This window comes from Struthio camelus, chromosome Z (genome assembly GCF_040807025.1).
Source record: "Struthio camelus isolate bStrCam1 chromosome Z, bStrCam1.hap1, whole genome shotgun sequence".
In the NCBI taxonomy this organism is placed as follows: domain Eukaryota; kingdom Metazoa; phylum Chordata; class Aves; order Struthioniformes; family Struthionidae; genus Struthio; species Struthio camelus.
In genome coordinates, this window is record NC_090982.1 from 36,494,159 (window position 1) to 36,506,755 (window position 12,597).

Sequence of the window (12,597 nt, forward strand, 5' to 3'; positions counted from 1 at the left end):
AAGAAGTTTCACTGGCAGAAAGATTCTTTCACCATTTGCAAGAGGGGGCTTTATTGGCAGAGCTGCAGTGAGTAAAGCTGTGTCAGGTCAAAGCACAGCTAAGTGTTCCAATATCCAGATTTTTCAAGTTGCCTTGAAAGCTGGTTACAACAAAAAAATTAGCCATCCATATTCTGATTTCTCAAGAATTTCTAAAAGAAGGTATCCAAAGAACAAATTTGTAAACTAACAGCCATGCCTACCCCCTCGTTCTTCATATGCATGCACATACCAGGCAATTATCGATTTCAATTAGTGCAATTCCCTCCAAAAAAGTAACACTGAACAGCCTGCTCTTAACAACTACAGTCTGAAGGCAGATAGTGAGCAAAATCTCAAGAAGCTGGAGGTTCTTGCCCTTGAAAGCTCCCCCCCCTAACTCTCCCATGCAAACTGAAATCTGGAGGTGGTCTGTTCCTTCCAGACAATCAAAGCAGTTCATTCTTGTCCCACAGAAGTGGACAGAATTGTTCTGCACGCCAAGAGATAGGAGGGTGGATGGATGTAGGGAAACTGAAGACAACGCAGATGCAAACCTTTGGGGAAAGAAAAGGAAATATAAGCAAAAAAATCTCTGATTGAACTGGGGAAAATTGGAGTTACCAATTGACCTGGCTGACCAGGCACCAGGAGAGGGAGAGTAAAATAGTAAAATACTTAAAACAGTAGTGCGGAGCTTCATTAAACAGCATGAGCTGTAAATTGAATCAATGAACTATGCGCCAGTAAGTTGCTACCTGAGACAAGCGTGTGAGGAATAGACTAAACACATACAAGTGTCTTCTTGATAGGACATGAAGGGAGGACCGAACGAGCATGGCAGTCCTAAGGGAAACCATGGTACAAGGAACAGCAGGTGGAAAGAGAGACAGGAAAGGTTTATAAAAGGCATTTGTTTCTTCAGTTACTGTAACCATCACAAAATAAAAATAAATAAATAAATAAACAAACTATTTAAAAAATTAACTGAAACAAGCAGATGTAAACTTTCTCTCACTGGTCCTGTCTCAAATATCTATGTAATTGCTAAGCATAACATAATCACCATGCACAGAGACAGGACTGTGGAATAAGAGCAGGAAAAGAGAGGACTTGGAATCAGACAGCATCCTTTAGCTTGCCAAAACATTATTCCAAATGCAAACTTCTGTAATAACTACAAGTTCTATAAATACTAGGCAAGGCCTTAGGAAACAATCACAAATGCTTTAAGGTGCAGAATTAAGTTGTTCAGCTCTTTGAAATATGGACATTATTGAACACCATCTGAAAACCAAAGTAGTAACTCTCAGGGAACAGACTTTAGCTTTGCCTTCTTTTTGAGCTCACATATTTAAGATCAGAAGAAGATACAACACAAAACTGTGTCCCAGAATACACTGCTGCTCCAAAAATAAACTCTGCAACAACTTAAGAACAATTGCTCCTCCCTTCCTTACGGTACCATATTTCCCAACAGTACTATCCACACACTCAGACTTCCAAGATTTTTTTTAAGATGAAAAATCCTGAAAAATTGCACACAAAACTGCATCAGTAATACCACTAATATACCTCGTATGTTGAGCCTACATTAATAATGAAAAATGAAGCTACTCAAGTTGCCTATGCAAATTTAATTCAGCCCCTTGTGTGAACACAGCATAGCTCTTAATTACTTGATCGTAGACTTTTGCCCATGGGACACCTGCCTTATTCCATGTTTAGGCTGTACCTCTTCCAAGAATGGAATATTGCCAGCTAATAAAAAGAATTCCTGCATTGACTCAGCTGCATTGGCTGCAGAACTGGGAAGGCACACTCTGTACACTTACACAAGCCAGAACTGGTCATATATATTCACTCCAGAAAGGCCAATTTTTTTTTTAATTATTATTTATTAATTTCTAGGAAGAAGAAAGAGGCACAGAGCAAGAGCACTTCTGATGGAAACATAAGAAGCAGAAGCAAGCCTCACAGGCAGAGCGCATCCTTAACCCCAGACAAGCTCTTCCCTGACTTGTAGGTGTCCCTTTTGATCAGCACTACAACATTAATGAGGAACTTTCTGGGGCCAGGGCACAGAGCATAAGGACATACAAAAAAGACAGGAGTAGTAAAACACTGCAAGCAAAATGTTAAGCAGAAAGGAAAGGATATGATTATTGGCACATTTCTATGCTCTTTTATACAAGAATTCCTCATTCCCCTTACCCCACTTCACCCTGTCAAAATTCCATAATTTGCAATCACACTGAAATCCACATCAGTCATCAGAAGGGTTTAAATCTTTTGATCAACCACACTGTCATTTAGCACAAAACAGTTGGATGCTATCCTTTGTGGACTAGCCCTCAGAAGGAAGCAAAACACTGGGCCTGTGGCTTTCAGATTTTTGTTGATAGCTGAGGAATGGTAAGATTTAAGGATTTTGGATTTCATTCCACACATAAAAAGGAATTACATTCTAGGACACAGTTTCTCAATCTGTGGTCTGTAAAATATCAGATGATGGTCCAAAAAAATGATTGGAAAAAAATGCATTTTTAAAACCATATACATTCCCAGACATGCAAGAAAGAAAACACAATGGAGGAAACAAAACAAAACAAAAAAAAAATCAAAGTTAAGCCTAACTGTGTTTCATTATAATGCAAACCAAAATGTGACAACACTTCACAAGATGATCCTTGCATTTTTTTGAAGACATTAAGTGATCTTGAAACAACATATCGTCCTTTCGAATTTAAAAACTGCAAAAGTTTGTTAGCTTTCTTCTGTTCTGCTCAATTCCCTGGGTAAGTCTCCCCATGAAATGCCTTGCACCTCCCCTCATCCTACCTCCCTAAGCCTTTATCTATTTTCTCCACATCTCCCTATGCTTTATCTAGTTTCGTTGTCTTTACAGACACCCCTTAACTTAATCTACAGAAACAAACCTACAAACCACACCGTTCTTTCTGCCTATTTTCATCATCCAGTTTTGCCTCATCTTCAATTTCACCCTGCATTTCAGTCACCACCGTTGGAACATCCTTCATTTCACTTGGTTCACTAGCAGAGTTTCCTTTCTTAAGCACTTCCGTTTATCTGTGTGGTTTTGGTTTTTTTAAACACAGGTTGTGGTACACTCCTTGTCTGTCTCTACTCCTTGATTTAAGATCCAGACTGTATCTATCCAGTCTTAGTCTTTTCCACTCCTCCCTTCAGAGTTAACTTCCCCCTAATGTTCACCCTTACACCTTGTCTCTAGTCAGCTGTGTATACACACACTGAGCTATTCATTTAAGCCAAGGAGTCAGGCAATAAATCCTTTAAATTCTTAATTCCAAAACAGTTCTGCAAAACCAGCCAACAATGGATACTGCAGAAGTACTTCAAGTTCAGAAATATAATTTCAACAGCATACCTGAGCTTCTCTCCCCCAAAAAAATCAACGTGCTTACTGCCATATTTCCTACATCACAGCTACTATAAATCATGAATCTGGAATAAAAAAATTACTTTAAAAACTCAATTGATAACAAGTCCCAGCTAATAGCCACCTTTTCAAATGAATTACCTATCATCTAACTCCAGGCATTGCTCTGACCCTGCCCATTCACCACTCCTTCTATTTATTGGTTTAAAAATACAACTTTTAATCTTTTATTTTCCTGAAAATTATTATTATTGATCTTTGAAACTTGTTGATTCAAAACAAGATGTAACTTTCAAGCTAAACATGCCAATCAGTACCTATGTATTTAAATTAATAATATGTATTACTACATTCACTAAATGGTGAATGGACTCTCTTTTTTCAAGATGAGTCTTTACACAAATCTTATAAGCGCCAAACTGCATCTGGATGAAAACTGAGATTCAGTTAAAAGCAAGAAAAGGGGGATTTTAAAATCTTAGCGAAAACTACTTAAATATGTTACATATTACACAAAGTTGTAAAAAACTTTTTGCATTTAAAACTGAGCAAGCTTGGCAGCTTACATGCAACATAATTAAATGACTGTGCAGATGATCAGGAAAAGAAATTTAGAACTAACAGATCTCTAGCCTTACAGTTGTATTCATACATTAGAAAGAAGAATCAACTTACTTCTGTTTTCAGTTTCAGATTTAAATTAGGTTTGAAATTTAAATTAAAAGATGAGGTTTAAATGAATTTTGAACAAAGCAAGAACTAGATGAGGTATTTGAAAATAAGGAGAATTTTCTCTTGATATCTGCAAAAGACACTGCTGCTTCCAAAAACTGATTCTGACATGTTAACAAACTCTGGTTCCCAATGTTTGGTTGTTCAGAGCTTTTGTTTTCTTTAGAACTTTGGCAGGACACTGCTTGATATTTGGGTTGGGATGTGTTTTTTTTTTTAAACTTGAAAATATATTCTGCCTGCAGTAACAACCATCCTTCACCATGAATTTTAGTTTTAAGCTTACTTAACTTTTAGTATGTTTCTTAAAGATAAATTGTTTAAAATACAATTTTAATATTGCTTCCTACACAGTCTCCCTATATGGCATTTAGCAATATTTGGTCCTCATTTTGAAATATAGGCAACATTTTATAGGAGCTCAATTAAGTAATTTTCCATCATCATGAATAATCTAGCATACATTTGAAATACTTTATGACACAGAAAGAATAAAACAAATATCTGATTCTTGTTAGCAACTGAGAAAAACATACAAAAATGTTTTGCCTGCTACTAAAATGCATATAAACAGACATGCTTCCTTGGAATCTGGGCTTTTTTTTTTGTGCAACATTAGATTACAGATTTCCAGCTTCTCAGGAAAATTAAGTTTGCATACCAGCACAGAATATCCCTGGGACTTCACTCCGGAATATAACAGTTCGTACTTTCTTATCAGATTTCAAAGCATCCACAGCTTTTGACATCTACAGAGAAAAGGAGGGAAGGGAATAACCAAACACTTTTTAAAGCACTTAATTCCAATACTTCACCTTAATACTAGAAACTATTTTTTCCACTTACCATTTTTAAAAGATTTTTGTTAAGTGCATTCTTGGCATGAGATCTGTTTAATCCAAGCACCACAATTCCTGAAGGGGGGAAAAAAACAATTTTACCACTGTTATAATATAGAAAAATATATATTATCTATGTGTATATAATTTTGACAGTATAAAAAAGGCATCATTGAGGATTGTAAAGCGCAATTACTTAACACTTTGTTTTAGAAAGAAAAAATTGACTTACATTTTTCCAATGTTCAACATTTCAGTGTTCAACAGAAACAACAAGTATTTTAAGAACTAAAATATGTCCCTAAAACTTTCATATGGAAATAGTGCTCGTAAAGGTTGAGTGTATAATTACACAACTGCATGCACAAGTTCCATGTTAATTTGTGACGTTCTGACATGCAATCAGGAAAGATACTTAATTATAAAGCACATGTTTCCATATTTAGACAGGCTACATTCAAAGACTTCTTAAAGCATGAAGCGTTACCACAGCAAAGAGCAGCAACTCTAGTACAGGTAAAAGGAAGTCACAAACATGGAATGTTACCAAATGGAAAGCCTGGTTACAAAAAAAAAAAAAAATACCATACAAAATTTCTCCCCCAAACCACAGCATAAACTGTGTTTAGTGCTTGCCTACACAGCTCCAACCATACATTCACCACTCCCTTAAGTCCACCTGGAGATTAGCTGGCTTTCTGATTGATTACATGTGCAATGGTTTGAATGATGCAGCAGAAACACTATTTGTTTGCCCTTATTTTCCCCTCCTCAACCTAACACACACGATTATAAAATGGGAAAATTCCGAAGTTTATCTTGGTAATGCCTAAGTTTATCAAGCCTATAACAAACTTCTCATCAATTATTTCCCAAACACATACATAATTCTTCTCACTCCAAAGTCTGAACACCAGCACGTAGCCCTATTAAACAGATCCACCCCGGTACAATCGTATCGGCCATACGATCGTACATTTTCCCTTGGGAAACGAAGGGGGAAGGGGAGAAGGAAAAAGGACGAGGACAGGGACCAGGAATGAACACGAAAAGGGAGCCTCCATTAAGCTGGAACACAAATGCCCACAGTTCCACCATCAATCTACAAGACAAAAGAAGTTCCAGAAGACCCAGTATTTGTCCAGGCATTCATCACTTCATCACACAGCTCTGCAAGTGTAGTCTCTATGCAGTCTGGCTCTCTCCAGTCATGCTGTGGAGCCTCACTTGTCTTTTCAGTGTATTGCTCCTTCCCCTGCCCGCCAGGGAAACCTGTCCTCCCAAAGGATGACCCCCACTCTCCTTCCTCCTGTGTGTGTGTACATGCACAAATACGAGACAAGATTAAACAGAACTCCTGCTCCTCCTACAGCTACCAGTTTGAAATCAACGCCCTCCATTCACCAGTTGGCATTCTCAAAATTCAGATGGGAATGGCTAAACCCAAGTACGAAAGAGCATATATGCCTCTTGCTTGTTTCCAAGGCCTAATCAATTGCTATCTATAGCACCTTCCTAAAAGGGGAGAGGAGCCTGGCTGAGCCAAGTGACCTGCATTCCTGTGCCCTGTAAGCCTAAACTCGCACCTGTTCATCACCACAGTAGGAGGAATTCGTCTAGGACCTCCTGCAAGGGCCCTTATTCAGCACTTACAGGAGAAGCCGCTCACATTTTGTTTTGCATGCAAACAGGACAACAGCCAAGTTGCGTTTCTGACTGCAGCATTTTTCTTCTGCTATCACAACTTACTTTTCAGGAGGATTACTCCAAATTCAAATACTCCACGTGTCCACAGAAGTAGATTAGACAAAAGCAGCACCACACGTAAAGCAAGAAAAAGGCACTTGACCTGGCTTTAATTTTAAGCTTCACGTCACATTGCAAATTCAATGCTTGAACAAACTGGAGACTTTATCATCCCAAGCTATTTTTATGGCAAGAAATAAAGCCCTCTGCAAAAGCATGCTTTTTCAGTGGCAATGACATTCTTAAGTTACACTTGCATTTTCATTCTCCACGACAGAGCCCAAGTACTGTAGCCCACTGCCAAGATTAGTGTATTTAGAATGAGCTTCCAAGAATTAACAGTGCAGCCTATTTAATACTTTTTTCCCCAAAGAGAAGATCCTTGGAGAGAAATCATACAATTTGACTCTTCCTAGCAGTGTCATATCAAGTCATAGAGCTACTGCTTCTGCCTCCCTCTCCAGAAAAAGAAGTAAATACACAGATGACACCAACACGACTTTCCAATTTCCTAACCAAGAAAAAAAAAGTATAATGCAAGAACTGCAACCAGAAAAGCAAAAAAGATTTATAAGATAAAATTAAATATTGCACTGAGGTATACAAAAGGACATCCCTTGAATTATCATTTGAATAAGCTTTGTTCTGATACTCCACTATTGTATCTGGGCATCTTTAAAATAAATTATTTATTTCTATATTAACACAACAAGCTTTAGGAAGTTTCCCCTACGCACAAATCCCTGACAAAACTACAGATGGAGTAAGTACTTGCTCAAAGTCACAAACTAGGAATTGAAAACAGGCTTCCCAATTTCCAGTTGAATAACTTAGTTCTAATAACATGCATTTTCACTTCCTCAACCCACCCCAAGTGTCTCGTGGCAGAAATTATTTAGGACAAGTCTTTGCTGTTTTGGGCAGCCAGTAAGATTTTTAACCTCTGGTCACATGGCAATATAAGTTTCAGAAGGGATGAAATGCCTTAACCAAAAACAAAACAAAAACACACCACAACAACAAGGCTCCTTGTAACACAGCAAAGTCCCCCGCATTAAGCCAATTTAAAAAAAGAAAAAGGGCATATAGCTAAAACATTACTGCCATACAGATAACTGTCACTCTGACAAATATTATTGGTCATACAGAAAACCTGATTATTCACCTGTTTTGAAATATATGTTTCTTCTTTATCTGAAGCATGTAATTACCGTTCATTCTTCCAAGTGCCCATAACACAGCTCAATGCTAAGATACGTAAGTATGCTTTCCATTACCATAAGACATTTCACAAGTGTTTTGGTTAAAACAGTAAAACGTCATCATCACGTTCCTCAAAAATATCAGTAGAAATACCAATGATAAATAATTATGGTATCTGTACAAGTCAAAAAGGTGGTAGACACACTTAAAAGAAATAAACATTCAGATAAACTAAACTCAATATTAATTTCATAATTTTCCCTGGGAGTCATCTCCACATTACTCCAGAACACACGTTAGCAAATAAAATTAAGTTCGCGTATTCCACAGTAACTTTCATCCTGCTAGCGAGCCTCTCCAAATGGCTTTCAATGACGCATAATAGAAGCGGTCCTACTCCCAGTATACCACCCCTCCAGGCAACCATCACAGGTAAAGCACACTGTATGCTCACTTCTGGTAAGCCATCTTTGTCACAAGAGAAAAGAAATGATGCTATTGTTATTTAAAATCGCTAAGAGAGAAGATCGTATTTCTTTCTATATAGTACAAAACAGGATGGACCAATATAGGTAAAGTGACTAGATCATGGTTTAACTATAGTTTAAATCAGCACATAAGAAATCTTGCTTTAAATAATGATTTTTACCTGTTTTGTCTTGTACTTTGTAAGTCTCAAAAATATTCATCCTCAATATTTAGTAGAAATACATTCAAGGGCTTACTTACAAATAAATCCTGTCTTTATACTCATATTAGTAATTTTGACCTAATCAGAAAGATTCACTGGACCTACATAAAAAGTATTCAAGGAAAAGTATTTACTTATATTAACTACACATACCCTTTCTATCCAAATATAGTTCTTCACAATTAAAAAAAAAATCTGAATTAGAGCGCATAGAAAAATGGAAGGAGAAGTGAAGGAGAAGAGTTATTATTCTTAAGCTAGTCTCACTTAAATACTCAGATAAACCTGGGCAGAAGAGTTTACTCAGATGTTTTAATATTCTAGAATAGCTTCTTAAGCAAAACGAGCAGCTATGGTGAGCGTACCATGTACAATTTCTGTGGTGTCCACTGGTCTTGTTTTCAAGAGGTATTTAAGTGCACAATCATATAGATATGTATCCAGCAGTATTTTTTAAAAGTACCTAAATACTTCTCAAAATCCTACTAAGTACCCATCTGCACTTTATAGCAGTGCACCTAGGGTGTACAACTTACACCTTTAAGTACAAGTGTATGCACCTTTTTTGCCTAAATACCACTGAAAAGTATTGCATGCACTTCTTAAATTAGTAGATCTCATCTGCTCAAAACTGCTTTTTATTTAAAGGGAGAAGAGAAAGCAAACCTTTCTGATTTATCAGCTGGCAATCAGTTTCCAACCTTCAAATGAACTAATTCAAAGGAGATCATATTTGTTCTACTCATGCTATGTACATTAAAATTCAAAGTGACAAGGGCAGAAAGCTGTTCTATATGTACACTATCTGAACTACAAACAATTGGAAACTAATAATCAAGAATTTTTCTACCGTAAAGACTAAAAATTAAATACTTACGTCACAATCCAGCAAGTGACACTGCAACACTTGAGTCAAGATTAAAGAGATATTTCTGCTAATTCCATCTACAAGTTAAAGAGCAAAAGCCTTAAGTTCATTAGAATTTGTAATGGATTCACTACTGCAACTTGGCATAAACTTCTGAATTGCCATAGTTATAACGCATTTCAGCCTTAACAGAGATCATCAAACAGAATTTCAAAGTAGTGTGAGAGACAATATTATTTTGTTAAAAAATAATAATGAACTAACTTTTAGCCATACTCCTAGAAAACTGATTCTAAAAGCATCATGAGTTATAACATGTTGCTCAGAATACATAGCCATTTTAAAAACACATTCTTCAAAAAGCCTACATTTTTTGCATTATTTATTTCAGTAAATATTCTTGTTCAGATCTAACTTGTAAGTCAAAAAGTCTTGAATTAAAAAAATCAGTATTTAATCCTTTCAAATATAGTCTCACTTCAGCATATATTTCAGAAGTTCCCCAAAACTGTGGTATACAAATCACCTCAAAGTGGGATGAGGTGAGGCAGTTTCCTACTCTGCCTGCTGGGAAGAATTTGTCAAGAGTTACAGGGTACGAACATCTATGGGAGGCAGCTACTGCCAGTTAGTTTTCCCCTCTCCCCAGCATTCTCTGCTGTTGAAGTTAAGACAGCACTAGGAACTGTACATCTTTCTCCAAGTAACAGAGAAAGACTAGGTGTGGATAAGACCAGAACCACATTATAAGCACAGAACACAGCATAAGCACGCGTGCGCGCTGAAAGGCAGCTGAAAGAACAGGGTCTGTATCCCTGCGTGCAGTCAAGAAGTTTGCAAGAGAAGATGACAAGGCTATGGCACTGGGGTTCCATTTGGGAAGGCCAAGAGTGTGAGGTACAGAGGAAAAGGAATGGCAGGTACCAGAGCAAGGAAGACAAGTTCGGGTTACATAGAGTTAAAGCCCTAATGCAGCAGCAGAATTACATACTGTAAGCATATAAAGATAGATGAACTTGGCATGCTGGGAGAGGAGCAAGGTGTGCAGCACAGGGAAGAAAGGGTCAGAGACAAGTTTCTCCTTTCACAGAAATGTGCTCTGCTCTTTGTGCTGCTGAAGGAAGCACATGAAGCTTTTGCAGGTAACAGTGGTACCCAAGTAAACTAACTTGGAACCCCTCAAAAAAAATACCTGACTGCTAGGAAGACTAGGGAGAACTTGAAGTCCAATCAAACGCCTTCTCCAGCACTAAAATACAAGAGAATTAGGAACATAACTTGGGGGGGGGGGGGGGGACCTTTACCTGTAAAAGTCCCTGCTGGAATATAACAAGACAGAATTGTCTCTTTACAGGTTCAAAGGCTGATATTATAAGACAGGAATGGCCAAAGTTCTAAGGAATGCACGTCTTGAAAATGAATGATAGAAATGCTAGCATTTGGGGCAATTTTCCCGTCTCAGCAGGGCATCACAGAGAACAAAAAGACCTCCAACTACATCCTGTATTTAAAGGAAGATATGAAATTGACTTTTCATACCTCAGGTTGATTCCTATGCCATTAACAGATACTACTTTAAAATAAACATTCACTATATATTATTTAAGCACGCAGATAAATTATCTGTTGGATTCCAAAGTCAAGGAACCAAATTTATAGAGGTCTTAACTAAAAAACGCAAAGCAGTTTAACCTGTATCCCTACACAAACAAAGGGGAGAAAGAAACTTAGTTTAGCCAACAGAACACCAAAGGAACTCTGTTCTTAATATCACACAGCCTGCCCACTAGGTACTGTCTGGCAAATTTTCCAAATCTCAGACCTTCATTACATTTTGAAACCTTCTAAATACAACAGTACACTTACGTCTCATATATTTTCATCTACTTTTATTGGAGTCATTGGACAAAGATCAGTGTTCAAGATGTCGTATTTATACTATTCTAATGATAAATTATTTCAAAACAATATACGTACAATGAAGGTATCTCTTTTTTCAGGCTGACATGTCACTTTCTTCCTGCTAAGCCTCTAACATCTGGAATTACAATATTAAAAATAAAATAAAATAAAAAGAGGGGCATTCATTCACACAATTAGCAGCCCACTGTCTCCTTCTGGCTTACTTCAAGCCCCTTGTTCTTCTCCTTTATTAACAAAGTGTTTGCTTATATCATCATCTGAAAGGCAGGGCAAAAGAAAAGCCCTTCTTTTAAAAAGGATTCATGAATTAAAAATACATTGATTGAGTTCTTCCTTGTGAAATCCACAACAGATTTACAACTCCAAATGCTACATCCTTTCTTAATCCCACCTTTAACAAAGATACATATATTGCCAAGAAGGGAAGAAAAACACCTTCAAACAGTTTTTGATAGGAAATAAATGCTCTTGCAACAGGACAAGCAAAAACAGGCGGGCTACTGTCATGCAAAACTTTAGCTACCTCCTCCAATTCTCTGCACAATACAATTTACAGCATCTGCATCAAAACCACTCAGCAATGAACTACAGACAGATACACAGTACAGAACCCCTTACCAGCATTACAAAAGGAATGATTCCTAGCTGATTCAACAGCTGAAATACAGCTCCTACTTCTATTACCTGTTATGTAATAGCAGCAATTAAAATCATGATCTTATGTAGAAATCAAAATTATTCAATGATTTTCTACCACTCGTTGGAAAAAAACAAAAACAAACCATCAAAACCACATCTCTGACCTTTTATAAGTCTTTTTTGCTCCTTTCCTCCTTCTTTGCCCTGCTTCCACCTCAATTCAAAATATCATTAAAAAGTTAAGTGTTTCAAACCAGTTCCCAATTCCATAGCCGGATGGGAAAACAGGGCTAAAGAAGCAGGTCTTGAAGGAAGAAGTTGGGCACAGAACCCGTAAAACAGAAATGGAGTTTGGGCTTAGATTACATCATCAGCCTTATTGGTTCTTAACAGTGACACAAAAACCTGCAGTCAGATGAAAGCAGAACCTCTGCTTTCCTTTGAAAGAGAGTGATGTTCTAAACCTCATGCTAAAATTCAAAGTTTTAAAAGTAACCTCTGTGTGTATATATATGCA

The 12,597-nt window shown here is 37.2% G+C and overlaps 1 protein-coding gene across 3 annotated transcripts in view; it reads right to left on the minus strand.

Moving 5' to 3' along the window:
- LOC104150309 (methylglutaconyl-CoA hydratase, mitochondrial) overlaps positions 1-12,597 on the minus strand; it is a 113,031-nt gene that overhangs the window by 99,084 nt on the left and 1,350 nt on the right. For 2 of the 3 annotated variants that reach the window (XR_011137732.1, XM_068927302.1), the window contains exons 2-3: positions 5,018-5,085; positions 4,833-4,920 (exon numbers count right to left, since the gene is read on the minus strand). The exons of the other annotated variant lie outside the window; for it this stretch is intronic. Coding sequence is in view for 1 of the 2 variants with exons in the window: in XM_068927302.1 (XP_068783403.1) it covers positions 4,833-4,920; positions 5,018-5,085 (156 nt within the window). In the remaining variant the exon portion in view is untranslated. The remainder of the gene's footprint in view (positions 1-4,832; positions 4,921-5,017; positions 5,086-12,597) is intronic. 3 annotated transcript variants of the gene reach the window in all.